The sequence below is a fragment of the Chiloscyllium plagiosum genome, unplaced genomic scaffold (genome assembly GCF_037043375.1).
Source record: "Chiloscyllium plagiosum isolate Xiang-an unplaced genomic scaffold, Cpla_swu_hap1 HiC_scaffold_4, whole genome shotgun sequence".
NCBI classification, from domain to species: Eukaryota; Metazoa; Chordata; class Chondrichthyes; order Orectolobiformes; family Hemiscylliidae; genus Chiloscyllium; species Chiloscyllium plagiosum.
Genome location: NW_028270142.1, coordinates 145,039,451 through 145,067,152, shown reverse-complemented (window position 1 = coordinate 145,067,152; position 27,702 = coordinate 145,039,451). Strand labels below are relative to the sequence as shown.

The 27,702-nt window shown below is 44.3% G+C and overlaps 1 protein-coding gene across 3 annotated transcripts in view; it reads left to right on the top strand.

Moving 5' to 3' along the window:
- The first annotated feature begins 16,586 nt into the window (after positions 1–16,586).
- impact (impact RWD domain protein) overlaps positions 16,587–27,702 on the top strand; it is a 46,844-nt gene continuing 35,728 nt past the window's right edge. For 2 of the 3 annotated variants that reach the window (XM_087986746.1, XM_087986744.1), the window contains exons 1-4: positions 16,637–16,707; positions 22,262–22,406; positions 22,997–23,049; positions 26,316–26,378. In XM_087986746.1, coding sequence (XP_087842872.1) covers positions 16,652–16,707; positions 22,262–22,406; positions 22,997–23,049; positions 26,316–26,378 — 317 coding nt within the window. In that variant the 5' untranslated portion in view covers positions 16,637–16,651. Of the gene's footprint in view, positions 16,708–22,261; positions 22,407–22,996; positions 23,050–26,315; positions 26,379–27,702 lie in introns of all 3 variants that reach the window. The other variant, XM_087986745.1, reaches the window with a different exon arrangement.

Genomic DNA, 27,702 nt, shown 5'->3' with positions numbered 1-27,702 from the left:
ACATGGGAGGGTAGTTGAGGCAGAATATCTCACAACCTTTTAAAAAATACTTTAATGAGCATTTAAAGTGTCGTAACATTAAAGGCTATGGCAGGTGGGAGTAGTGTGGTATGCTTTTAGCAGAAGCAGACTCGTTGTCCGAGGAGCCTTTTGTCTACTGTACCATTCTACAATTCTTAAACGAATCCAAAATATTGCGGCTGTCGGAAATCTAAAGTGATAACAGAAAATGCTGAGAAACTCAGAAAATCAAGGATCTGAAGAAATGTTATTTTGTACTCGAAATGCTCACCCCACTTCGGAGTCCACAGATGCTGCTGGACTCACTGAGACCCTTCAGTTATTTCTCTTTTTAGATATAGGACTGAAGTTAGGGGTAGGTTCTTCACTCAGCGAGTCGTAAGTTCATGGAATGCCCTGCCAGTAGCAGTGGTGGACTCTCCCTCTTTATGGGCATTTAAGCGGGCATTGGATAGGTATATGGAGGATAGTGGGTTAGTATAGGTTAGGTGGGCTTGGATCGGCGCAACATCGAGGGCCAAAGGGCCTGTACTGCGCTGTATTCTTCTATGTTCTATGTTCTATCTGGCTGCACTATACTGATAACGTCACAGTCAAAAATCACACACCAGGTTAAAGTCCAACAGGTTTATTTGGAAACACGAGCTTTCGGAGCGCCGTTTCTTCATCAGGTGGTTGTGGATCATGCTCACGGAATTTACTGTTTACCCAAAGGAGTCCAGGGTCATAGAGATGTGATACAGCAAATAATCTTAGATTAAAACTTCCATCTTTTAGAATGGGATATGCTGGTTTCTGTTCTTTGATATGTAAATTCCAGAATTTCTTTTAAATTACATTCTCAAGATTGTTCAGCTTTTTAAACAGTAGGTGTGAAGTGTGTCTGTCCCAATGCTATGTCAGAATGTAAAATAGCTTTGCAGAGTTTTACACAGATTCATGCAATTTTTGAGCAAAATAAAGTGTAATTCTGCAAAAACAAATTCACCGCATAAGCTTATATGTGCACACATGTCAGAGTGTGCATGTGAGTGTGTGGGTGTCATAGAGTCATAGAGATGTATAGCATGGAAACAGACCCTTCGGTCCCACCCGTCCATGCCAACCAGATATCCCAACCCAATCTAGTCCCACCTGCCAGCACCCGGCCCATATCCCTCCCAACCCTTCTTATTCATATACCCATCAAAATGCCTCTTAAATATTGCAATTGTACCAGCTTCCACCACATCCTCTGGCAGCTCATTCCATACACGTACCACCCTCTGCGTCAAAAAGTTGCCCCTTAGGTCTCTTTTATATATTTCCCCTCTCACCCTAAACCTATGCTCTCTAGTCTGGACTCCCCAACCCCAGGGAAAAGACTGTGTCTATTTACCCTATCCATACCCCTCATAATTTTATAAACCTCTATAAGGTCACCCCTCAGCCTCCGACGCTCCAGGGAAAACAGCCCCAGCCTGTTCAGCCTCTCCCTGTAGCTCAGATCCTCCAACTCTGGCAACATCCTTGTAAATCTTTTCTGAAGCCTTTCAAGTTTCACAACATCTTTCCGATTGTAGGATTTCTGAAAAATCTCCATCCACCACCTTCAATATTCACTCTCCTGCCCACTGAGGAACTGAGGCGTGCACATCCACGCATTGCAGCATCTCGCCAAGGATCCTCCAACAACACCTTTCAACCTCTACCACCGAGGAGGTGGTCAGGATAGATCCACAGCAACACCACCACCTACAGATTCCCTTCCAAGCCACCCACCAACCTGATTTGTATTGTCATTCATTCACTGACACTGGCTCAAAAAACCTGGAACTGTAACTCAAACCCTAACACCACTGAGTGTACCACCTTATAGGCTACAGTGGCTCAAGAAGGCAATTCACTTCCAGGTGTGAGTGCACATGATAGAGAGTGTGTGTGTGTGTGTGAGAGAAAGCTTGGTTAAGTCCCCAACATTAGGCCTCGGACCTTCGAGTGACCATCCTCCAAGGCGGACTTCGGGACAAGCAACAACGCAGAGAGGCCGAGCAGAGGCTGATAGCAAAGTTTGGTACCCATGGGAATGGCCTCAACCGGTAACTTGGGTTTATGTCACACTACAGGTGACCCCACTGCACGATACACTCTCTCTCACACACACATGCAAACCCTCCCTCATACCCAAGTTCTCTCTCATATGCACACACATTCACCCCCCACACTCACACTGACACATGTACCCTCTCATACATACCCATCACACACACACTTAACAAGCTTACACACAAGTGTATATATACACACACACTATCATGTGCACTCACACCCACACACTCACATGCACAATCTGTCACTCTGACATGCGCACACATATAAGCTTATGCGGTGACTTTGTTTTTGCAGAATTACATTTTATTTTGCTCAAAAACTGCATGAATCCATGTAAAACTCTGTAACACCATACAGAGGGTTTGTCAGTCTGACATAGCATTGGGAACAGACAGACTTCACATCTACTGTTTAAAAAGCTGAGCGATATTGAGAATGTAATTTAGAAGTATTTCTGGGATTTACATATCAAAGAACAGAAACCAGCATATCCCATTCCAAAAGATGAAAGTTTTAATCTAAGATTGTTTACAGTATCACATCTCCATGGCACTGAACTCCTTTGTCTATAAATTTGTGAGCATGATCTGAACCTCCACAACCACCTGATGAAGGATCGGCACTCTGAAAGCTTGTACATCCAAATAAACCTGTTGGACTATAACCTAGTGTTGTGTGATTTTTAACTTTGTCCATCCCAGTCCAACACTGGCTCCTCCAAGTCATGGATATCATCACAGGCTGTGATTCAAGAAGACAGCTCAAGGGAGGCAGTGGTTTTATGGTAACATCACTAGACCAGAATCCCAGACCATTGTTATGGGGATTTTTTTTTAAATTCATTCGTGGGAAGGAAGAATCACTTGCTAGGCTAACATTCAGCTAGGACAGTTTAAGAGTCAACCACATTGCTGTGGGTTTGGGGTCACATGTAGGCCAGACTAGTTAAGGATGACAGTTTCCTTCCCTAACGGGCATTAGTGAACCAGATGGGTTTTCCCAACAGTGGGCAGTGAATTCATGATCATCAGTAGAATCCAGATTTCATTACAGGTTTTGAATCCAGGTCTCCTGGAATTTACTGGGATCTCTGGATAAATAGGAGAAATTGAGGATAATCCCAATAGGCCATACCTTTCCCTGGGATTTGGATACCAGCATAACAGATGGTGAAGATTGAATTCAATAGAAATATGGAATAATGAACTGACTTAATGGTGATCATTCTCAACTATTGTACAAACCTGTCTGATTCTGCATGCCGTTACAGTATTGCAGATGCAAACCAATAGTGTGGGTTAACTGCCCACTGACCCACCCTTTCCTGTGAATGAATATCTGGAATCCCAGGATTGTTATAGCTATTTGACCTCTCATGACTTCACCAGTTCTCTGAAGGAGCATCATGAATTAGTGCTGGGCTCCTGGAATCGTATCAGCACTGAAATTCATTGACCACGTTACCCATTTGTGAAATTGGCAGAACATCTTTATGGCCTTGACTGCAGCATCCTGTCCATGGAGGACACTACTCATGTTGATACTGCGTAGTGGCAGAGTGAAACAGCTTGCTTCGCCCATTGCTCAAACTGTCTAGGTACCTTTGTTCTCTCATTAGATGTGGCCATTGCTAGGAGAAAGTGAGGAGTGCAGATGGTGGAGATCAGACTCGAAAAGTGTGGCACTGGAAAAGCACAACAGGTCAGGCAGTATCCGAGGAGCAGGAGAATCGATATTTCAGCCATCCTGGTAAACTGTTTCTGTACCCTTCCAAAGCTTCCACATCCTTCTGGTAGTGTGACAACCAGAACTGTGCACAATATTTCAAGTGTGGCTGAACTAAAGTTAGACCATAAGACCATAACACACAGGAATAGAAATTAGGCCATTCGGCCCATTGAGTCTGCTCTGCCATTCAGTCATGTTTGATAGGTTTTTCAACCCCATTTTCCCGCTTTCTCCCCATTGCCTTTGATCCCCTTGGCAGCCACGAACCTATCTATCTCTGTTTTAAATGTTCATCATGACCTGGCCCCCAAAGCCTTCTGTGGCAGTGAATTCCATAGATTCCCCACTCTCTGGCTAAAGACGTTTCTCCTTATCTCAGTTATAAAAGGTCTTCCCTTTACTCTAAGGCTGTGCCCTCGGGTCCTCGGGTCCCAGTCTCTCCAGCCAATGGAAACATCTTCCTAACATCCACTCTATCCAGGCCATTCAGTATTCTATAAGTTTCAGTCAGATTTTTCTAAACTCCATGGAGTTTAGTCCCAGAGTTCTCAAACATTCCCCATGTGTTAAGGCTTTCATTCCTGAGATCATTCCTGTGAACCTCCTCTGGACTCGCTTCAGGGCCAGTACGTCCTCCCTGAGGTATGGGGCTCAAAACTGCTCACAATACTCTAAATGTGGTCTGACCACCAGCCTTGTAAAGCCTCAGTAGTACATCCCTGCTTTCATATTCTAGTCCTCTTGAGATGAATGACAACATTGTATTTGCCTTCCTAACTCCTGACTCAACCTGCAAGTTTACCTTAAAAGAAACCTGGATGAGGATTCCCAAGTCTCTTTGCACTTCACATTTCTGAATTTTCTCCCCATTTAGAAAATAGTCCATGCCTCTAATCTTCCTACCAAAGTACATGTGCTTCTCGCATTTTCCCATGTTATAATCCATCTGTCACTTCTTTGCCCAGTCTCCGAATCTGTCTAAATCTTTCTGCAGCCTCTCTGCCTCCTCAATACTACCTGCCCCTCCACCTATCTTTGTATATGCTAGTCAAGTTCAATAAGCTGCAGCATGACGTGCCAATTTTTCTACTCTGGGCCCCAACCGATGAAGGCAAGCATGTCACATGCCTTCTTGACCACCTTCTCAACCCGTTTTGCGACTTTTCGGGAACTGTGGACCTATACACCTGCATCCCTCTATACGTTGATATTACTAAGGATCCTGTCATTTACTTCCCTCCTGCATTAGTCCTTCCAAAATGCATCATCTTGCATTTGTCTTTCAAAATTCCATCTGCCATTTCTCTGCCCAAGTCTCCAGCCTATCTACATCCTGCTGTATCCTCTAGCAATCATCCTCACTGTCAGCAGCTCCCCCAATCTTTGTGTCATCTGCAAACTTACTAATCAGACCATTTACATTGTCCTCCAAAATAATTTGTAAATATAACAAACAACAAAGATTGCAGCACTGATTCCAGTGGAACATGACTGCTCACAGATCTCCAATCAGAAACACACCTTCTGCTTCTACTCACTGTCTTCGCTGATTAATCCAGTCCATCTTACCAACTCACTGCTGATCTCAAATATCTTCATCTTCTATTTGACACAAGGGACCAATCAAAGGTCTTGCTAAAGTCAACATCTACCACCCTGCCATCATCAATCATCTTTGCCACTTCATCAAATTAACGTAATCAGGTTTGTGAGACATAACCTCACCCACACAATGTCCTGCTGCCTGAAACTAATAAGTCCATATTTTTCCAAATGTGAATAAATTCTGTCCTTCAGAATCTTCTTTGATAATTCCCTACGATCTACGCAAGGTTCACTCATCTGTGATTTCCCAGATTATCCCTGTTGCTCTTCTTAAACAAAGGAATAATATAGGAGCTGTCCTCCAATCTTCTGGGATCTCTCCTGTAACTAAAGAGGAGAGAAAGATTTTGTTCAAGACCCCAACGATCTCCTCACCTGCCTCCCTCAGCATTCTGTGACAAATCCCTGGGGGTTTGTATATCGTAATGCTTTTCAAAACACCCAATACCTCTTTTGCTATATCAACATACCCTAGAATATCAACATACCCCTCTCTGGACCCACCATCCACCATTTCCATCTCCTTTGTGAATATTGATGCAAATATAAATTCCCTCCTTTGTCTTTGAGTGGATCTACCCATTCGCGAGTGATTGTCTTTGCTCCTTACATATGTAGAAAGTGCCTTGAGATTTTCCTTAACCCTGTTTACCAAGGACATGTCATGACCCCTACTAACATAAAACATAAGAAATCAAACATCGAACATTACAGTGCAGTACAGGCCCTTCAGCCCTCGATGTTGCACCAACCTGTGAAACCAATCTGAAGCCCATCTAACCTACACAGTTCCATTTTCATCCATATGTTTATCTAATGACAATTTAAATGCGAGTCTACTACTGTTGTAGGCAGAGCATTCCACACCCTTACTACTCTGAGTAAAAAAATTACCTCTGACATCTGTGCTATATCTATCAATCCTCAATTTAAAGCTATGTCCCCTCGTGCTAGCCATCACCATCCGAGGAAAAAGGCTCTCACTGTCCACCCTATCTAATCCTCTGATCATCTCATAAGTCTCAATTAAGTCACCTCTTAACCTTCTTCTCTCTAATGAAAACAGGCTCAAATCCCTCAGCCTTTCCTCAAAAGGACCTTCCCTCCATACCAGGCAACATCCTGGTAAATCTCCTCTGCACCCTTTCCAAAGCTTCCACATCCTCCCTATAATGTGCTGACCAGAACTGTACACAATACTCCAAGTGCGGCTGCACCAGAGTTTTGTACAGCTGCAGCATGACCTCATGGCTCCGAAACTCAATCCCTCTACCAATAAAAGCATACATATCGTATGTCTGGGTGGAAACTTTCAGGGATCTATGTACCTAGACACCAAGATCTTTCTGCTCATCAACACTTCCAAGAACCTTACCATTAGCCAAGTGCTCTTTATTCCTGTTACTCCTTCCAAAGTGAATCACCTCGCACTTTTCCACATTAAACTCCATTTGCCACCTCTCAGCCCAGCTCTGCAGCTTATCTATGTCCCTCTGTAACTTGCAACACCCTTCAGCACTATCTATAACCCTACCAACCTTAATGTCATCCATATATTTACTAACCCAACCTTCTATGCCCTCTTCTAAGTCATTTATAAAAATGACAAAACAGCAAAGGACCCAAAACAGATTCTTGCGGTACCCCACTAGTAACTGAATTCCAGGATGAACATTTCCCATCAACCACCACCCTCTGTCTTCTTACAGCTAGCCAATTTCTGATCCAAACCCCTAAATCACCCTCAATCCCATGGCTCCGTATTTTGTGCAATAGCCTACGTGGGGCACCATATTAAATGCCTTACTGAAATCCATATACATCACATCAACCGCTTTACACTCATCTACCTGTTTGGTCAGCACCTCAAAGAACTCAATAAGGTTTGTGAGGCACGACCTACCCTTCACAAAACCGTGTTGACTATCTCTAATCAAATTATTCCTTTCTAGATGATTATAAATCCTATCTCTTACAATCTTTTCCAACACTTTACCCACAACTGAAGTTAGGCTCACTGGTCTATAATTACCAGGATTGTCTCTACTCCCCTTCTTGAACAAGGGGACAACATTTGCTATCCTCCAATCTTCTGGCACTATTCCTGTGGACAACAATGACATAAAGATCAAAGCCAAAGGTTCTGCAATCTCCTCACTGGCTTCCCAGAGAATCCTGGGATAAATCCCATCCGGCCCAGGGGACTTATCTATTTTCACACTTTCCAGAATTGCTAACAGCTCCTTATGAACCTCAATCCCATCCAGTCTAATTGCCTGTATCTCCTCGACAACATTGTCTTTTTCCAGTGTGAATACTGACGAAAAATATTCACTTAGCATTTCTCCTAACTCCTTGGACTCCACACACAACTTCCCACTACTGTCCTTGACTGGCCCTAATCTTACTCTAGTCATTTTTTTATTCCTGATATACCCATAGAAAGCTTTAGGGTTTTCCTTGATCCTATCTGCCAAAGACTTCTCATGTCCCCTCTTGGCTCTTCTTAGCTCTCTCTTTAGGTCTTTCCTAGCTAACTTGTAACTCTCAAGCGCCCTCATTGAGCTTTCATGTCTCATGTTTACATAAGCCTCCTACTTCCTCTTCACAAGACATTCAACTTCTTCAGTAAACCATGGTTCCCTCACTCTACCACTTCCTCCCTGCCTGACAGGCACATATTTAGCGAGGACACACAGTGGATGTTCCTTGAACAAGCTCCACATTTCAATTGTGCCCACCCCCTGCAATTTCATTCCTCATCCTATGCATCCTAAATCTTGCCTAACCGCACCATAATCACCTTTCCCCCAGCTATAACTCTTGCCCTGCAGCATATACCTATCCCTTTCCATCGCTAAAGTAAACATACCAAATTGTGGTCATGATTTCCAAAAGTGCTCACCTACCTCCAAATCTAACACCCGGCCTGGTTCATACAGTACCAAATCCAATATAGCATCACCCCTTGTTGGCCTGCCCACATACTGTGTCAGAAAACCCTCCTGCACACACTGGACAAAAACCGACCCATCTAAAGTATTCAAACTATTGGGTTTCCAGTCAATAGTGCTAAGGCCCTGGCACTAAGGGAATCCCTGTCAATATATGGGATGTTAAAAGCACTCACCACAATAACCCTACTGTTTTTACATTTTTCCATAATCTGTCTACATATCTGTTCATCTACTCCCAGTGGCTGTTGGGAGGCCCGTAGTACAATCCCATCCTTTCCTATTCCAGCTGGATGAACCTTCCAAGGTGTCCTCCTGCAGTACAGCTGTGATATTCTCCCTAATCAGCTAACACAACTCCCCCATCTCTTTTATATCTCTCTCTATTTTACCTGAAACATCTGAATCCTGCAACATTAAGCTGTCAGTCTTGTCCCTTTTCAAGCCAATTCTCCATAATAGCTGTAATGTCATACTTATATGTACTAATCCAAGCTCTAAGCCTTACCTGTCATACTCCTTGCATTAACACAAATGCACTTCAGACTGCCATCCTGCCATGTTCAGTAACCTCTCCCTGTCTGTTCTTCCTCTCACCCTACTGGCTTGAGTCTCTAAGTCCATGATAGTTTCACTTACTGATCCAGCTCTTGGTTCCCTCCCTCTGCCACACTAGTTTAAACCTTCCCAAGTGGCACCAGCAAACCTCCCTGCCAGGATATTGGTGCCCCTCCAGTTTAGGTGCAACCCCTCCTTCATGTACAGGTCCCTCTTGCTGCAGAAGACATCCCAATAAAGCCCTCCCTCCTACATCAGCCACATATTTAACTGCACTAGCTTCCTATTTCTAGCCTCACTGGCATGTGACAGATGGAATAATGAGCTTGTTGATAAGGCCAGTCTTTTAGCATGTGGAACTGTAAAAACTCCAATGTACAGACTGCCTAGTGTAGGCAGGATTTGGAGATGCCGGTGTTGGACTGGGGTGTACAAAGTTAAAAAGGTGTCACCTGATCACCTGATGAAGGAGCGTCGCTCCGAAAGCTAGTGTGCTTCCAATTAAACCTGTTGGACTATAACCTGGTGTTGTGTGCATTTTAACTAGTGTAGGCAGGTTTGCATTAGTTGGAGTGAAGACTCCCCCAGCTGATTCCTCAAATTGAGGAAAGAGATCTCATTTGGCTTCTCCACTTTAAACATGAGTCTGAGGCCAGGATGGAGCCCATTATAACATGTTCTTACATGCATTTCAGCAGCAGTGTGATGTAGGCCTTACATCTCCCAAAGACAGGCAGATCATAGCAAACACCAGCATGACCCTTCAGCTGTTCACAAAAAGCAAAGTACTCCATCCCAACTTACATTTGCAAAATTCCTGATACTGAGCGAAATTAAAAGTAACTCTGCAATTAGAGAACAGTTTTTACAACAGTGACTTGGAGGAGGGAATTTGTGGAAGACACAAAATAGGTGGGAGGGCAAGTAGTGGGGATGACACAAATTGGGAGAAAGTGAGGACTGCGGATGCTGGAGATCAGAGTCAAGAATGCGGTGCTGGAAAAGCACAGCAGGTCAGGCAGCATCTGAGGAACAGGAGAATCGATGTTTCGGGCATAACAATTCCTGATGAAGGGCTGATGCTTCAAACGTTGGTTCTCTTGCTCCTCGGATGCTGCCTGACCTGCTGTGTTTTTTTTCAGCACCACACGGATGACACAAATTGTCTGCAGAGAGATAAAGGCAGGTTAAGTGAGTGGGTAAAAATCTGGTAGATGGAGTGCAGTGTGGGAAAACGTGAGGTTATACACTTTGGCAAGAAGAATAGAGGAGGTGAATAATATTGAGATGGTGAAAGACTGCAAAGTGCTACAGCACAGAGGATTTAGGAGTCCTCATGCATAAATCTCAGGAAGCTGGGTTCCAATGAAGCAAATGGAATTTGGCCTTTAATCCTCAAAACCGGTGCCCCACAAGGATGTGTACTCAGTCTCCTACTGTACACTCATGACTCTATGGCTAAATTTCATTCAAACGTTTGCTGACGACACCACCATTGTAAGCCGGATATCAAACAATGATGGGTCAGGATGGAGATAGAATGCTTGGTATCATGGTGCAATGATAACAATCTCTCCCTCAACGTCAGCAAAACTAAAGAGCTGACCATTGATTTCAGGAAGAACGGAGGAGCTCACACTCTCCTCGACATCAGTGGAGCTGAGGTGGGGATGGTCGAGAGTATCAAGTTCCTAGCAGTGACGATAACCAACAGTCTGTCCTGGTCCTCCCACGTAGTCAAGAAGACACAACAATATCCCTTCTTCCTCAGGTGGCCATTGTGGTTATTTGCAGGATATTAAGCCCTTGGAGCAGAGGCCCTATGTGGATGCTGTAGCCACCACGAAATGTGATGAAGATGTGATGCACCCAGTTTCCATCAACTCAGTAGAATTGCAACTCCTAGACATTAGCACAAAGGAACCCAAGGATTGGCAGGAGATGCTGGTGGAGAGACAGGGCATCAAAAAAATTTTGTTTTCATGTCCTTAATGTGTCTCTTAGTTACGAAAATATTGGAAATCAGGACAAAATACAATTTAACCAATGGAATGATTGGTAGAAATGTTCCCATGAAGACGGACCTTTTACATTCCTTTTCAGGACGCGTGTATCACCAGCCAAGCCAGCATGTACTATCCACCCCTGATTTCAAGGAAGACAGTTAAGAGTGAACTACACTGCTGTGCGTTTGGAGTCACACGTAGCCACACCAGATAAGGACGGCCGAATTCCCTCCTTAAAGAACATTAGTCAAAATGATGTGTTTTTGATTTGATTTGTTTTTATTTATTGTCACATGTACCTGAGTACAGTGAAAAGCTTTGTTTGCAAGCAGCACAGACAGATCATAGCAAACAAGGACAGACAGATCATAGCAAACAAGGACAGACAGATCATAGCAAACAAGGACAGACAGATCATAGCAAACAAGGACAGACAGATCATAGCAAACAAGGACAGACAGATCATAGCAAACAAGGACAGACAGATCATAGGGTGAAAAAAAACTAGGACAGAGTAAGGCATACAGATCACACTGCACAGGGTGTGTGCTAGGTGAGTTCAACATTAACAAGATCAGCATTATTTGAAGTTAGAGAGGTCCATTCAGCAGTCTACTAATGGCAGGGAAGACTCTGTTCTTGAACCTGCTGGTGCGTGTGTTCAAGCTTCCGTATCTCCTGCCTGACGGAAGAGGCTGTAGGGGAGCATCACTGGGGTGAGAAGGGTCTTTAATTATGTTGGCAGCCATTCCGCGGTAAAGAGATGCATTAATGGAGTCCATGGATGGGAGGTTGGCTTCCGTGATGGTCTGGGCTGCGCACACCACCCTCTGTAGTTTATTACAGTCCTGGGCAGAGCAGTTGCATTTACACTCCAGACAGTATGCTCTGAATAGAGCATCTGTAAAAGTTGGTGAGGGTCCTTATTTACCAAATTTCCCGAGCCACCTGAGGAAGAAGATGCGTTGCTGTGCCTTGTTGACCATCGCACCTACATGGGAAGTCCAGGACAGGCTGTCAGTTATCATCATTCCGAGGAATTTGACGCTCTCAACCATCTTACCCTCTGCTCTGTTGATGTAGATCGGGGTGTGTTCTTTTTACAACAATCATTTCACAGTCATCAAGTTGTCACTTAATTCCAGATTTTTTTGTTGAATTCCAATTCTACCATCTGCCATGGTAGGATTTGAACCCGGGTTTCCAGAACATTGGGAAGGGAACTACAGTCTTTACCTGGTCTGGCCTAACATGACTCCAGACCCAACACAATGTGGTTTACTGTTAACTGCCCTCTGCCCTAGCCGGTGATGCCCAAATCCCATGAATAAATGATTTTAAAAAGTAACAGTTAGGTTAGGGAATGCACTGCCTAGAAATATGATGGAGGTGGGTTCAACTGAGATATTACAAAGAGCAATGGGTAACATTTTGAATAAAAATAATGTACAAGGGGGAAAAAAAAACAGGAGATAGGTACATTACCAAATCAAAAATGGAAAGTGTTGGTGAAACTCAGCAGATATGGCAGCATCTGTGGTGAGAAAACAGAGTTAGCATTTGAATACAGTGACCAGATCTGCTGCGTTTCTCCAGCAATTTCCATTTTTGTTTAATTCAAAGCACCTCCCCTGTCAACTTTTATCAAGCACTGTAAATGATTGCTGCCCTCTAATGGATTAAACTGGTACTGCTTTTAACCAAAAGATAATTTCTATCCAAATGTGCAAGACAACATTGACATGCTAATTGATCAAGAAGCAGAGAGGGATTCACACATACATCTAATGGTCATACATAGTGAACAGTTTGTTCAAGAATTTATTACAGGCTGACTGCACTGTATTCTATACTAATGAGCTGCTGCAATCTGTGTGGTATATGTACATCTTTAGTGCTGTTAGGAAGAGGGCTCCAGGATTTTCACCAAGAAACATTGAAGGAATGGTGAAATACACTCATGGAATGAGGCCGGGCCAGCACTTATTGCCTGTCCCTAGTTGTCCTTCAGAAGGTTGATGAGCTGCCTTCTTGAATTTAGATCAAAGTGGCGCTGGAAAAGCACAGCAGGTCAGACAGCACCCGAGGAGCAGGAAAATCGACATTTCGGGCAAAAGCCCTTCATCAAGAATAGAGGAGCAGCTGCCTGACCTGCTGTGGTTTTCCAGCACCACTCTAATCTAGAGTCTGGTTTCCAGCATCTGCAGTTCTTGTTTTTACCTGCCTTCTTGAATTGCCATTGCCTATGTGTTATAACTTGACCCACATTGTTGTTTGGGAGAGATTTTCAGGATTTTGACCCAGCGACAGTGAAGGAATGGCAATATATTTCCAAGTCAGGACGGTGAATGGCTTGGAGGGGAACTTGCAGGGGGCTGGCGTTCCCAAGTATCTGCTGCTCTTATCTTTCTAGATGGAAGTGGATGAGCATTTGGAAGGTGCTGTCTGAGGGGCACTGATGAGTTTCTGCAGTGCATCTTGTAGATGGTGCACACTGCTGCTACTGAATGTCAGTGGTGGAGTGAGTGGAAGCCAATAATTTTATCTCAAAACATATCTTAACTGTAAATTTGTTTTTAAAAATATTCAATTTGTAAAATTCCAGCACTGAGATTTCAATGCAAAGAGAGCAAAATTTATGGAATGATTTGTTTTTTCCAAATTACTTAAGGGGTTTTGACATATTCTCCCAGTTTTGACTCTATTTTCCCCAAGCAACAATTGATGTCATTAGACAGGAATCTTTATTGGTTAGTTTTGTGGGTGGCTTAGGCCCTGGACTGCCAGAGATAGTTGGCTTGTCAATTCTTAAAATTTAACAGTTGCTAATCCATTCATAAAATATACATGGTTCTTAGATGATTTGACAGGGTGGATGCTGAAAGGTTAATTCCCCTTGTGAAGAGTGGGTCAGGGAGTCTAGAACGAGATGGCATAGGTTTAGGGTGAGAGGGGAAAGATATAAAAGAGACCTAAGGGGCAACTTTTTCACGCAGAGGGTGGTGCGTGTATGGAATGAGCTGCCAAAGGAAGTGGTGGAGGCTGGTACAATTGCAATATTTAAGAGGCATCTGGATGGGTATGTGAATAGGAAGGGTTTGGAGGGATATGGGTCAGGTGCTGGCAGGTGGGACTAGATTGGGTTGGGATATCTGGTCAGTATGTACAAGTTGGACTGAAGGATCTGTTTCCATGCTGTACATGTCTATGACTCTATGACTCTCAGAATAACGGGTAGCACATGTAAAATAGAGATAAGGAGGAATTTCTTCTCTCAGAGGGTAGTGGATCTGTGGATTTTTTTAAACCACAGAGGGCTGTTGAGGCTGGGTCATTGAGTATATTCGAGATAGATAGGTTTTTAAGCAATAAGAGTTATGGGGAAAAAGGCAAGAAAGTGGGGTTGAAGATTATCTCTTGACAAGTTGAATGGCCTACTTCTGCTCTTACATCTTATTGTCTTATGGACAATCAATCTTCATAGGATTGTACAGGATATACAGCACATATACTTATATATATGGCTCAGTCATGCAGCCCAGAAACAGTGAGCCAGGTGTGTTAGTAAAGAGTCATAACTGGCTCTCTTCAGTATCTCTTTCGGAGTTGACCCTGTCATTGTGAATGGCCATTGACAAGGAACAACTAGCAAGTTCATAGAACCATACAGACAGATATCGTTCAGCCTATGGTATCCAGGTTAGCTCGTTGAAGTAGCTCACCCATAAATTCTGTTCCCTTGATGTTTCTTCATTACATTATATTCTTCTTTCCTTTTCAACCATTTATCCAATATATTTTGTTCCAAAATAAAACAAGTGTCTGAAATGTAAAGGTGTTTATGTGTTGCAGTGTATGAATCACAAAAGGTAAGTATGCTGGACAGCAAGTAATTAGGAAAGCTGATAGAGTGTTATTGTTTATTATGAGGAGAATTGAATACAAAAGTAGGGAGCTTATACTGGACACTAATGAAATCACATTTGGAAGACCGTGTGGAATGTTAATCTCCCTATCCAAGGAAGGATGCAAATGCATTGGAGAGGAATTATTGGACTAACATTTGACATGAGACAGTTATTTTGTGAGAAAAGGTTGGATTTACATTAAACCTATTTCTACTGGAGTTTAGAAGAACAAGAGCTAATTTGGTTGAAATAGAGAAGATTCTGAAGGGTTTAAACAAATATTGGGGATTGATGTCACTGGCTGGGCCAACATTTATTGTCTACCCCATTTGCCCAAAGGGCAGCTATTGGTCAACCACATTGGTGTGGGTCTGGAGTCACATGGAGGCCAGACTGAGTAAAAACAGCAGATTACTTCCCTAAAGGGCATTTGTGATCCAGATGGATCTTTTATGTTAATTGACAATGTTCATCAAGGAAGGTTTTGTTCCACATGTTTACTGAATTTAAATTTCACCATCAGCCAAGGCAAGATTCAAAAACCTATCTCCAGAACATTAGCCTGAAATTTGATTAAAAACCCAGTGACGGCCTGGCAGAATTATTATTGAACAATAAACCCAGAGACCCATGTAATGTTCTCAGGACCAGGATATGAGTCCCACCATGGCAGATGGTGGAATTTTAATCAATAAAAATCTGGAATTAAGAGCTACAATTGACAATGACATTGTTGATTGTTGGGGGAAAAGCTATTATGAACAGCATTTGGGGAAGGAAATCTGCATCCTTACCTGGTGGCCTTCTTAGGGCAGTAGGCAGTGCATCAGTCTCATAATCTGAAGGTCCTGAGTTCAATCCTCAGCACTGTCCTCATGACCTGTTGTACCTACCAATCGCCCTTCCCACCTATCTGCTCCACTCTGACCTATCCCCACCCCCATTCAGCTATTGTACTCTTTAGTACCTTCCTCCCAACCCCATTTATCTCTCCACCCTGGAGGCTCCCTGCTTCCATTCCTGATGAAGGGCTTTTGCCTGAAACGTTAACTTTCCTGCTCCTCGGATGCTGCCTGACCTGCTGTGCTCTTCCAGCACCACTCTAATCCAGACTCTGCAGTCCTCATTTTTGCCTTGCAGCCTTACCTGGTCCAGCCTGCGTGTGACTTCAGACCCAGAGAGATGTGGTTGACTCTTAACTGTTCTCTGGGCAATTAGGAATGGGGAATAAATGTTCGCACTAGCCAGTGTGTCAGAAATTAAATTAAAACTCCATTTTGCTGTCTTGACCTTTCTAACCCTAGATTCCGTTACCGATTAAAACTTTATCTGTCACAGACTTGAATATACCAAACGAGCGAGCCTCCGTGGTGAAGCCTTCCCCAGATTCACCACCCTCTGAGGAGGAATTCCTCATCTCTGTCTTAAATGGCGACCTCCTTAGTCAACCTTTGACTTAAATCGAATCCCAGGCGTAAAATAAAACAATCCGTGCTCACCTGGAGACGCCAGGAGCCGGTGAGTGGACGGGATGAGAACTGGAGCGGGTCTGGCGGCGCCCGGTACAAGGGAAGGGTGTCAATCCGCCGACCCGGGCTGCCAGCGCGCAGACGGAAGTTGTTAGGGGGCGGGGTCGTGACCTATGACGCGACGTGAATACATACTATCTCCTGACAGGGAGGGGGCGGGGTCGGTCCCGGCGCACGCGCAGTGCCCGCGGAAGTAGCCGTTCTGCTCCAGCTGGTCCAGTTGTAACAATCCTGGGGGAGGCAGCAGCTGGATGATCCCCCGAGTGAGTGAATGGAGCAGAGTGAGGCAGGAGACCTCCAGAAACAAGTGAGTTAGTCACACTGGGGAGGGGATGGGAGGGGGGAGAGAGGCAGGGCAGATTAAAGTAAAATAAAGGGTTACGTTTTTCTGAGAAGAAATGTTGTTTTCACAGGGACTCCTGAGCCTTAAAGCCACTTGGTCACTTTCACACATTCACAGAATGCGGGTGTCAATGTCTCAGCCAGCCCTTGCAACCTGTCTCTAATGGCCCAGAGGGCAGTTAAGAGTTAGTCATGTTGCTGTGGATCTGGAGTCACATGTAGGCCAGACTGGGTAAAGATGGCAGGTTTCCCTCCTTAAGGGGCATTAGTGAACTAAGTGGCTTTTTTATTTCTCCTTAGAATGGATTCATTGGACTCTTAAATCTGGATTTTTAAAATTCATTTATTGTTATGTGCATTTTGTTAAAAATAGTGTTGTATAGTGTTGCCATCTGAAAGCACAAAAATAAACCAAAACATAGAATAAGACAGAAAAATAAAGAAATAAAGAAAAAAAATTATATCCAGTAAAATTAAGCTATCTGCCATGTCAGGATTTGAACCTTGGTCCCTGGATTAATAATCAAGCAATAATACCACTAGGCCGTTGCCTCCCACTCTTCCCACTGTTAAGAGATTTAAATATTTAATAATATAATATTAAAATGTAATCTTATATATTGTGAATGCAAAGATGTGTAGATTCATGATAAACAAGGCGGTGAAGAGTTATAGCGGGTAGGCAGGAATATGAAAATTAGCCATGATCATATTCAATGGCAGAGCAAACTCGGAGTTTTTTTCCCTAATTCATTTATGGGATTTTTTAAATTTCAAAAATATACTTTATTCATAAAATATTTTGATAATCTGTACAATTGGTCATGTCATACATATGTAAACATTCCATTTTTTTTGCATACTGAGATTGAGTAATCATTCATATGTACAGGTCTATACGTTTACTATCCATATATTTAGCTGAGGTGTCAGTGGAGCCCGAATGACTGGGTGGGCCCCCTGTTCTTAGGCAGGCAGATGTTACACGGTGGTCTTTCCCCACCGCACCTTGGCAGCAGCTGCTCCAAGCTTCAGTGCGTCCCTCAACACGTAGTCCTGGACCTTGGAATGTGCCAGTCCACAACACTCAGTTGGGGTCAGCTCCTTCAGCTGGAAGATCAACAGGTTTCAGACAGACCAAAGAGTGCCTTTCACCGAGTTGATGATCCTCCAGGCACAGTTGATGTTCGTCTCGATGTGCGTCCCAGGGAACAGACCATAGAGCATGGAGTCCCATGTCACGGCGCTGCTCGGGATGAACCTCGACAAACACCACTGCATTCCTCTCCAGACTTCTTCTGCATAGGCACATTCCAGAAGGAGGTGTGTGACAGTCTCGTTCCCCCCGCAGCCACTTCGAGGGCAGCGTACGGTGCGGCTGAGAGTCCAGGCGTGCATAAAGGATCTCACAGGCAGAGCCCTTCTCACCACCAGCCAAGCCATGTCTTGGTGCTTGTTGGAAAGTTCTGGCGATGAGGCATTCTGCCAAACGGCTTTGACAGTCTGCTCAGGGAACCGCTCAACAGGATCCGCCCTCTCCTTTTCCCGAAGGGTCTCAAGGACACTACGTGCTGACCACTTCCTGATGGACTTGTGGTCAAAGGTGTTTTTCTTCATAAACTTCTCCACGAAGGACAGGTGATACGGAACGGTCCAACCACTCGGAGCATTCCGCGGCAGCGAGGCCAGGCCCATCCTTCGCAACACCGGGGACAGGTAGAACCTCAGTACGTAGTGACACTTGGTGTTTGCGTATCGGGGATCCACGCACAGCTTGATGTAACCACACACAAAGGTGGCCGTCAGGGTGAGGGTGGCATTTGGTGTGTTTTTTTCCCCCGTTGCCCAGAGCTTTGTACATGGAGTCCCTTTGGACCCTGGCCATCTTTGATCTCCATATAAACTGGAAGTTGGCCCGGGTGACTGTGATGGCACAGGTTCTGGGAATAGGCCAGACCTGTGCCACGTATAACAACAATGACAGTGCCTCGTAACTAATGACCAGGTTTTTTCCCGCGATGGAGAGCCACCGTAGCTTCCATCTGCCCAGTTTCTGCCTCACTTTGCTGATACGCACCTCCCAAGACTTGGCGCATGCCCCAGCCCCCCCGAACCAAATACCCAACACCTTCAGGTGGTCGGTCCTGATGGTGAAGGGGATCGCGGATTGGTCAGCCCAGTTCCAGAAGAGCATGGCCTCGCTCTTGCCTCAGCCTACCTTGGTCCCTGAGGCCCGTTCGACCTGGTCACATATGCACATGAGTCTGTGCACGGACAGCGGATCCAAGCAGAAAACGGCGACGTCATCTATGTACAGGGAGGCCTTAACCTGTAGGCCCCCGCTGCCAGGAATAGTCACCCCTCTCAAGCTCGCATCCTTCCTGATGGACTCGGCAAATGGCTCTATGCAGCGCACAAACAAGGCAGGAGAGAGAGGGCATCCCTGCCTGACTCCAGATCTGACTGGGAAGCTATCTGATTCCCACCCATTGATTGAGACTGCACTGACAATGTTGGTGTAGAGCAGTCTGATCCAATTGCAGATTCCCTCCCCAAAGCCCATTTTGGAGAGAACATCTCTCATATACATGTGAGATATCCTGTCAAAGGCTTTCTCCTGGTCCAGGCTGATCAGGCAGGTGTCCAACCCTCTGTCCTGCACGTAGGCGATCGTATCCCTGAGGAGTGCGAGACTCTCGGCGATCTTCCTGCCCGGCACAGCACAGGTTTGGTCAGGGTGAATCACCGACCCCAGAGCAGACCTGACCCGGTTGGCGATGACCTTTGCCAAGATTTTGTAATCCACATTCAACAGTGAGATTGGTCTCCAATTTCTGATTTCCTCCCTCTCCCCCTTCCGCTTGGAGATGAGGACAATGATGCCTTTCCTCATGGATTCACTCATGGTACCTGCCAGAAGCATACTGACATACACCTCCAGCAGGTCCTGGCCAATAAAGTCCCACAAAACAGAATAGAACTCGACTGCTAAGTCATCTCTTCCGGGAGTTTTATTCTTTTCAAAGGACTTGCGGGCCTTGGTCAGCTTGTCCAGAGATAGTGGCTGGTCCAGCCTCTCGCATGTTCTGTCAATTCATTTATGGGATGTACATTTTGTACTCATACTGAATTGTCTACAGGGTAAGTAAGAGTCAACCACATTGCTGGCACTAGTATGACAAGGGTGCACTTTTAATGGCACCTGACAATGGCTTCATTGTTACAGCAACACTATAAATGAACTCTTAATATTAGGTTTTTGATGAATTCAAATTTTACTATTTGCTGTCGTGGGAATTGAACTCCTGCCGACAGGACCTTAGTCTAGGTTATGTAGTCTGGTGACATTACTATCTCACCTCTGTCTTCGTATCAGTACTGGCCTTCTGGCAATGTAGCGCCACATCAGTGCTGTTCTGAAGCATCAGTCCAGACTTCTGTGGTGTTGGTGTGCCTTGAACATTCTGACTGAGAGGTGTGACTGCTCTTCTTTGAGTCACAGTTAACACCCTATGTAGTATACACTGAATAAAAACTTCTCAAATCTGTGTGATTGCACTGCTCATGAACATGGAAACTGGCTGAGAGTTTGAATGGGATGAGAGAATTTGAATATGTAAAATATGAAATCATGAAATATTTTGAATTTGCTAAGCTTTGTTGTTAATTCCCAAATTGACTAGCTACCTGTGACAAGGAAGGTAAAAACAATGACTGCAGATGCTGGAAACCAGATTCTGGATTAGTGGTGCTGGAAGAGCACAGCAGTTCAGGCAGCATCCAAGGAGCTTCCAAATCGACGTTTCGGGCAAAAGCCCTTCATCAGCACCACTAATCCAGAACCTGTGACAAGGAAGCTATATGTAGTGACTGGAAGTTTGTACCAATCCATTGTTGGTTCTGTGGAGCTCACCTTACTGTCTACAATTTCATTTATTAAGGGAAAGTTAATTTCTGTGGCACAGAGCATTCAGTAATTAAGATTGTATGTACCCTTTAACAGTATGATCATTATGATGAAAAGGCATCCGAATGGGGATATAAATAGGAAGCATTTAGAGGGATACGGGCCAAATGCTGGAAAATGGTTCCAGATCAGTTTAGGATATCTGGTCAGCACAGATGAAATGGAAATATCTGTTCCTGTGCTGTATAACTCTATATCTGAGGATCAAACAACTTCTTCGGCACCAAGAAACTTGGGCACGCATTCTTCCAGCTAGTAAATTGTCAGAGATCTTTAAAAAGTTAAATCATACATTAATCTTTTTCTGGCTTTTCATTTCACTGTTTTCTCATAATCCAAACTTCCCCTCCTATTTTTTTCTCCCCCCCTCTCCCCCCAACCCTTTGTCCATTGTTTAATTCTTTTTAACTCGATTTAGGAGAGGTGGTGATGACGTAGTTGTGATGTCACTGATTGATAATCGCAGATCTGGTTCTCAAGATGTAGTTCAAATCCCATCATGGAAAATTTTGAAATTTGGATTAAGTAAAAAGCTGGTCTAATAATGTAATGTCCGTCAATTGTTGTAAAAGCCTATCTGCTTCATTAATGTCCTTTCGGAAAGGAAGTTTGCCATCATACCTGTTCTGGCCGAATGTGACTCCAGACCCCACAATGCAGATAGCTGTTAACTGCTCTCTGGAATGCCTGAGTAGGCCACTCAGTTCAAGGGATAGTTAGGTATAGGCAATAAAAGTAGATCTTACCAGTGACTCTCACATCTCATAACGATTAAAGAAAATTCCTGATTACATTATCGGTTATTCTTCTCATTAGTTTGGGGAGTAGACTGTGGGTTCTGTTATTCCACGGACCAATGTCTCAGATTCACTGTTATGAGCCCACATGCCCAGCAATGTTGTGGTCATAACAATAATTTCCAATCCTGAACACATATGAGTCTAACTCTTGTCAAAGTTGGGGCAATTTGAAAAGAATGCTTTCATGAAATGTTGCCAGTCTATTATTGCCCTTGAACTGAGTGGCTTGCTAGATTATTTTCAGAGAACAGGTAAGAGTCCGTGGGCCTGGTTTCACATGTAGACCAGACCTTGCAGGTTTGACTGACATCCTTCCTGAAAGCACGTGAATGAACTGGATGGGTTTTGTTTTCATAATAATCACACCAGCTACAGAGGTGGGATTTGAACCCATATTCCCACAAATTGGTTACATTGCCTTTTAGTTTTACTCATTCATGGGACATGGGTGTCACTGGATTGGTTACTGTGTTATGCCCGTCCCTAGTTGCTCCTTGAGCTGGGTGTGAGCTGCCTTCTTGAACCGCTGCAGTCCATGTGCTGTCGGTAGACCCACAATGCCCTTGGGGGGGATTTCCAGGATTTTGACCCAGCGACACTGAAGGAACTTCTATGCCATTAAGATTGAATAAAGCAGATCTGTGTTGATAGAAAACTTGGTAAAGAAACTTTACCCTGTGCAGTTCGATGTTTAGCTTGAAAGATGTAGCACAAAAAATGTTTGAATGACTTGGCGGATATTCAGAATTCAGTTCTGTTCTCCATCAGATCGATGAGATTGAAGCGCTGTCATCCATCTATGAAGATGAATGGTGTGTCATTGATGAGGCTGCCAGGGTATTTTGTATTCGAGTTGTGGATGAATTAGAACACCCCAAATGGACTGTTTGTTTGCAGGTAGAGTATGTGCTCCAATTGCTGTCTCGTCTGCTCCACCCTCACCATGCAAAGGCAAAACTGCATCGCAGGCCAGGCTTCTGTTATTTGCTGAGTTCACAAAGTATATTTAATGCTGAGATACACAGCATATAGGTCGCTCAGAGAATCAAAGGTTTGGACGTGAAAGTGATGTTAAAGCCTAAGTGACATCCATGGTCACAGCATCTTGTTGGGCTGAATCCGGTCCAACTTACGGTTTTAGTCCATTACTACTGACAACAGCTGGTAACAGCGAATGTAGTTATTCAGACCAATCCCCAATCCTCCATTGATTGTATCTGGACACACACCCTACCACACCCCATGACCCCAGTCACATCCATCAAATTGCCTTTCAACCCTTATGTAGTATGAAGCATTAACTGGGCAGTTAGTTAAACGCATGTAGGAGAAAGGAATAGAAGGTTATGGGAAATGGGGAATGATGGAGCAAGGCTGTTTTGAAGCAGGAATATTGACCAGTTAGACCAATTATGATATTGTAAGTTTCAAGTGATTCTACGTAAAATTAATCTGTATAATCATCTCTTATGTTCTTTGCTATCCAGGTGATGCTTCCTCCTGAATACCCTTCATCTGCTCCACCCGTCTATCAGTTAAAGTAAGCAATAAGCTTCCTGAAGCTTTTCATCGTGTGTGTGTCTGTGGGTGTGTCTGTGTGTGTGTGAGAGAGAGAGAAAAGCTTTTATTTGTCATTTCTACCATACTCAACTGATGCAGTAAAAACAAGATAGCGTTCCAGCAGTACTAAGGGTGCTACATGGACAACACAAACTACACAATCGTACATGGCTTAAAGTACATTAGTGCAAAACATGCATGTTACAGTGTAATAGAAGAATGATGAATAATAGACATTTTTCTAGCAGCAATTCAAAGAATTTCAGATGGGAAAGAGTCTGATCATACTATGTTAAGGTGCCTGATAGCTTGAGGGAAGAAACTATTTCCCAGTCTGGCAGTGAGAGACCAAATGCTCCAGTATTTTCTGCCAGGTGGCAGGAGGGAGAAGAGTTTGGGTGAGGGGTGTGTGGGGTCTTCCACAATGCTCTTAGCCTTTCCGCTGCAGTGTGTGGTGTAAATGTCTGCGATGGAGGGAAGAGAGATCCTGATGATCCTCTCAGCCGAACTCATTATCCGTTGTGGGGCCTTACATTCCAAGATGGTGCAATTCCCAAACCAGGGAGTGATGCAGCAACTCAGGGTACTCTCATTGAACCCTCTGTACAATGTGAGGAGGATGGGGGTGGGGGGTGGGAGGTGGGCTTTCCTCAGCCTGCGCAGAAAGTAGAGACACTGCTAGACTGTTTTGGCTATGGAGCTGGTGTTGAGGGTCCAGGTGAGATTCTCCACCAGGTGTATGCCACACTATTTCCATGAGGGAGCCGTCTGTGTCCAGTGAAGAGTGGTCGCTCCGTGGCCTCCTGAAGTCAACAACCATCTCTTTCATCATGTCCACGTTCAGGGACAGGTTGTTGGCTCTGCACCAGTCCGTTAGCTGCTGCATCTCCTCTCTGAATGCTGACTCGTCATTCCTGTTGATGAGACCCACTACACTCATATCATGAGTGAACTTGATGATGTGATTCGAACTGTGCATCACTGCACAGTCATGTGTCAGCAGGGTGAACAGCAGCGGACCGAGCACACAGCCCTGGGGGGTCCCTGTGCTCAGTGTGATGGTGTTGGAGATCTCCCAGTCAGGAGTCCAGGATCCAGTTACAAAGGGAGGTAGTTAGGTCCAGCAGACTCAGCTTTCCAATCAGGTGCTGAGGAATGATGGTGTTAAATGCAGATCTGAAGTCTATGGATAGTAATCTGACCTAGATGTCCTTCTTCTCCAGGTGGGTGAGGGCCAGATGGAGGGTGGTGGGAATGGCATCATCTGTTGAGCGCTTGGGTTGATATGTGAACTGCAGGGTGTCCAGTGAGGGGGACAGCAAGGTCTCATGAGCCTCTTGAAACAATTCAGGGTGATAGTTGTTGAGGCAGGACGCTGAAGACCTCTTTGGCATGGGGTTGATGTTAGCAGCCTTGGAGTATGTTGGAACAATGATGCAGCTCCAGGTGATGTTGAAGATGTCCATGAGAATGTCCACCAGTCTTCAGGGCAAATGCAAGGTGCCAGGTTGCAAACACTCACTCTCTATACTGCAGGAAAGAGGGGGTCCTGACTGGCTGAGGCATTGTCATGGAAAAAGCAGCAGGGAATCATTAACTTCTGAAGTTGCCTTTTGTTTGCAGTGAACCGGTCCCTGTGTAAGAATGCAAGTTGCCTTTAGCAAGTATGCACAAGCCACTATATCAGCCTGACTGATTATCAAAGATTTAGTGTTAGTGGAGCTATCTGGCATTCTGGAATCTTCAACAATTGCTGTCCAATTGCAGACTCACATCTAATGACAGATGGTCTGTTGGCTTTGGCAACATGTCTCTTTCTTTCAGTGTTTATAATCCCATCTTTAACCCAAGTTGTTGAATGTTTGCAATCATTTTCATCCTCTGCTGAAGACATTAATGGGCACTTGACAGGAATTAAGATATGTGCAGACATAGTTCCAGGTGAGCAACGAAATTACTGGAACACCACAGTACCTGGAACCAAAAAGATTGAGTTTGGTGACTGCATTTGCAGAGGTTGCCCTTCTCACTGCCGCTACTGGAGGTGGTGGGTAGAATTGGGTTTACTGGGTTAGAGAGGAAGCTGTTAAGTCTCCAGGAAAATGACCATCCAACCATTCTTTGGAATTGAGCAGAAACACTGATGATAGCTAGTGTTATGAAGGCTTTTGCACGTATTAATTTTATGGACACGTGTTTGGAGGATTGTGAATAACCAGAATTGTGTTTTTGTTTTTCTTTAAACATGTCAATGATGGAATTGTTTTCTCAAAAAGGAATTTCTTGGTGGTCACATGTCTTGTGATAATTGCTTGTTTCCTGGGGCCCACCTTGCCTGCGTTTATGACTGTCTGCCTTTACTTGTGTGTGTCTAGGTTTCCTCTGGATGCTCTGGTTTCCTCCCACAGTCCAAACTTGTGCAGGTTCGGGTGGATTGGCTATGCTGAGTTATCCATACTGTCCAGAGCTGTGGAGGCTAGGTGGGTTAGCTATGGGGAATGCAGGGTAACGAGGATAGGGGTGGTGGATCTGGATGGGATGCTCTTCGGAGGGTCAGTGTAGACGAATAGAACCAAATGGCCTATTTCCACACTGGAGTGATTATTTGATTCCAAGAACCAAATTAAACATTGAACTGCAATCTATTCACCAGAAAAATAAAACACATTCTGTTTTCGGAGAAAAAAAAATGATGTTATAGAGCAGTTTGAGGATCAGACAGTTACTAGAAGAATTTGACTAGATCTTCAGCCAACTTTCAGAATAAATGGTGTGAGGATATGACTGATGCTCCAGCAAGGCACTAAGTGAGGACTGCGGATGCTAGAGCATCAGATTCTAGATTCAGAGTGATGCTGGAAAAGCACAGCAGGGTAGGCAGCATCCGAGGAGCAGGAGAATCGACGTTTCGGGCAAAAGCCCTTCATCATGTCACAAGCTTGTGGAAGGTTTTTGCCCGAAACGTCGATTTTCCTGCTCCTCGGATGCTGCCTGACCTGCTGTGCTTTTCTAGCACTAATCTTGACTCTGATGCTCCAGCAGGCAGAGCTTTTCTGATTGGTTGAGATACTGGGGGTGGAAATTTAAGCTCAAAACAGACCATTTGTCTTTCTAATTGCTGGCTGTGCTTAGAAAGCAAGTAGTATTAATTTTAACACCTTTGTTATATTGAACCAGATAAACAATTGTGTTTCCTTTAAGGGCATTAAACATTTTGTTTGATTTTTTTTTTTGGTTTGATTTTAGTGCATCATGGCTGAGAGGACAAGAATGTACAGCTCTTTCAAACAGCTTGGAGGAAACCTATCTGTAAGTTGATTATTCTTTCATAAGATGTGGATGTCACTGGCAAGATCTTTGAAATGAGTGGGTTGCTTCCATCATTTAAGAGTCAACCTCATTGCTATGGGTCTGGCATCACATGTAGGCCATACTAGATAAGGACAGCAGATTTCCTTCCTTAAAGAGGTTTACAACAATTGTCACTATTAAAATAGCCTTCCAAACAAAAAGTAATTCATATTTCACCTTCTGCCATGGAGGGATTGGAACCCATGTCTTGAAAACATTAGTCTTTGTCTCTGGGATTACTGGTCCAAAGACATTTCCACCACACCACTCCCTCCCCAATTCTCCTCAATTCTCCTCTATTATCCAAATCCCCTCGTACCCTGAGATCAAAGACCTATCCGTTTCCCTTGAATAAACTCAGCATTGGCACATTGACAAGACTCTGAGGGAGAGAATTCCAAAGATTTACTACGCCCTGTTAGAAGTAATTTTGCCTGAAAACAGTGCCCCTCACTTTGCCGCCATGTTTCAGATTGCCCAGTTGGGATTGCGGGGGGAGGAAAGGGGCTAGGAGGTGAATGATCTGGGTTTGGAAAATTCCCAACTCCCACACCCGACTCGAATGTGTACTAAATGTTTAAATCTTTATCCTGGAGGTGGGTGGTGGGGTGGCTGAATTCAGGCCCCCCACCCTGAGGGGGATGGTTTCAGACGTAGCCTTAGAAATAGTGGGGGGGTTGGTGTGGTGTGTGGGTGTTGCTAGGCTCCTTAAAGGACCATTCCACAGTATCATGGTGGCTGTATCCCAGTTACAATCGCTCATACTATCTCTCCACTCGCTTCTTGACCCCCCCCCCCCCATATCGCATCCATGTCAAACCATGCCAAACAATATGCCTCTACACACCCCAATGATCCCTTCCAGCCTCCAAAGCAGCCCACTTAATTTCCCCTCAATGAACCCTCATCACCCCCATGCCCATTATTGTCCCTATATTAAAACAGTACTAAGCCCATTCATCCCAGCCATCACTCTTTGCCCTTACGGCCTCAATGCAAACTCACCCAGTACCCACATGGGCAGACCTCAAGAGTCATGATGAGGGAAATTTAATAAATTTCTAAGTGTCTATTGCAGATGCCACTATAGAATTGTCATAATATTTTAAATCCTTGAAGGATACAAATAGTTAATTATTGGTGTAAAGCATGAGCGTTTCTGAAAGAAGACATTTTTTGTCTTGCACTCATCAGGACAATTTGCAAGAATATCAATTTAAAGAGAAGATCACCATTTGGCACAGTCTGAAAGGACAGTGCTATTTGTTTCAAGATTAGAGTG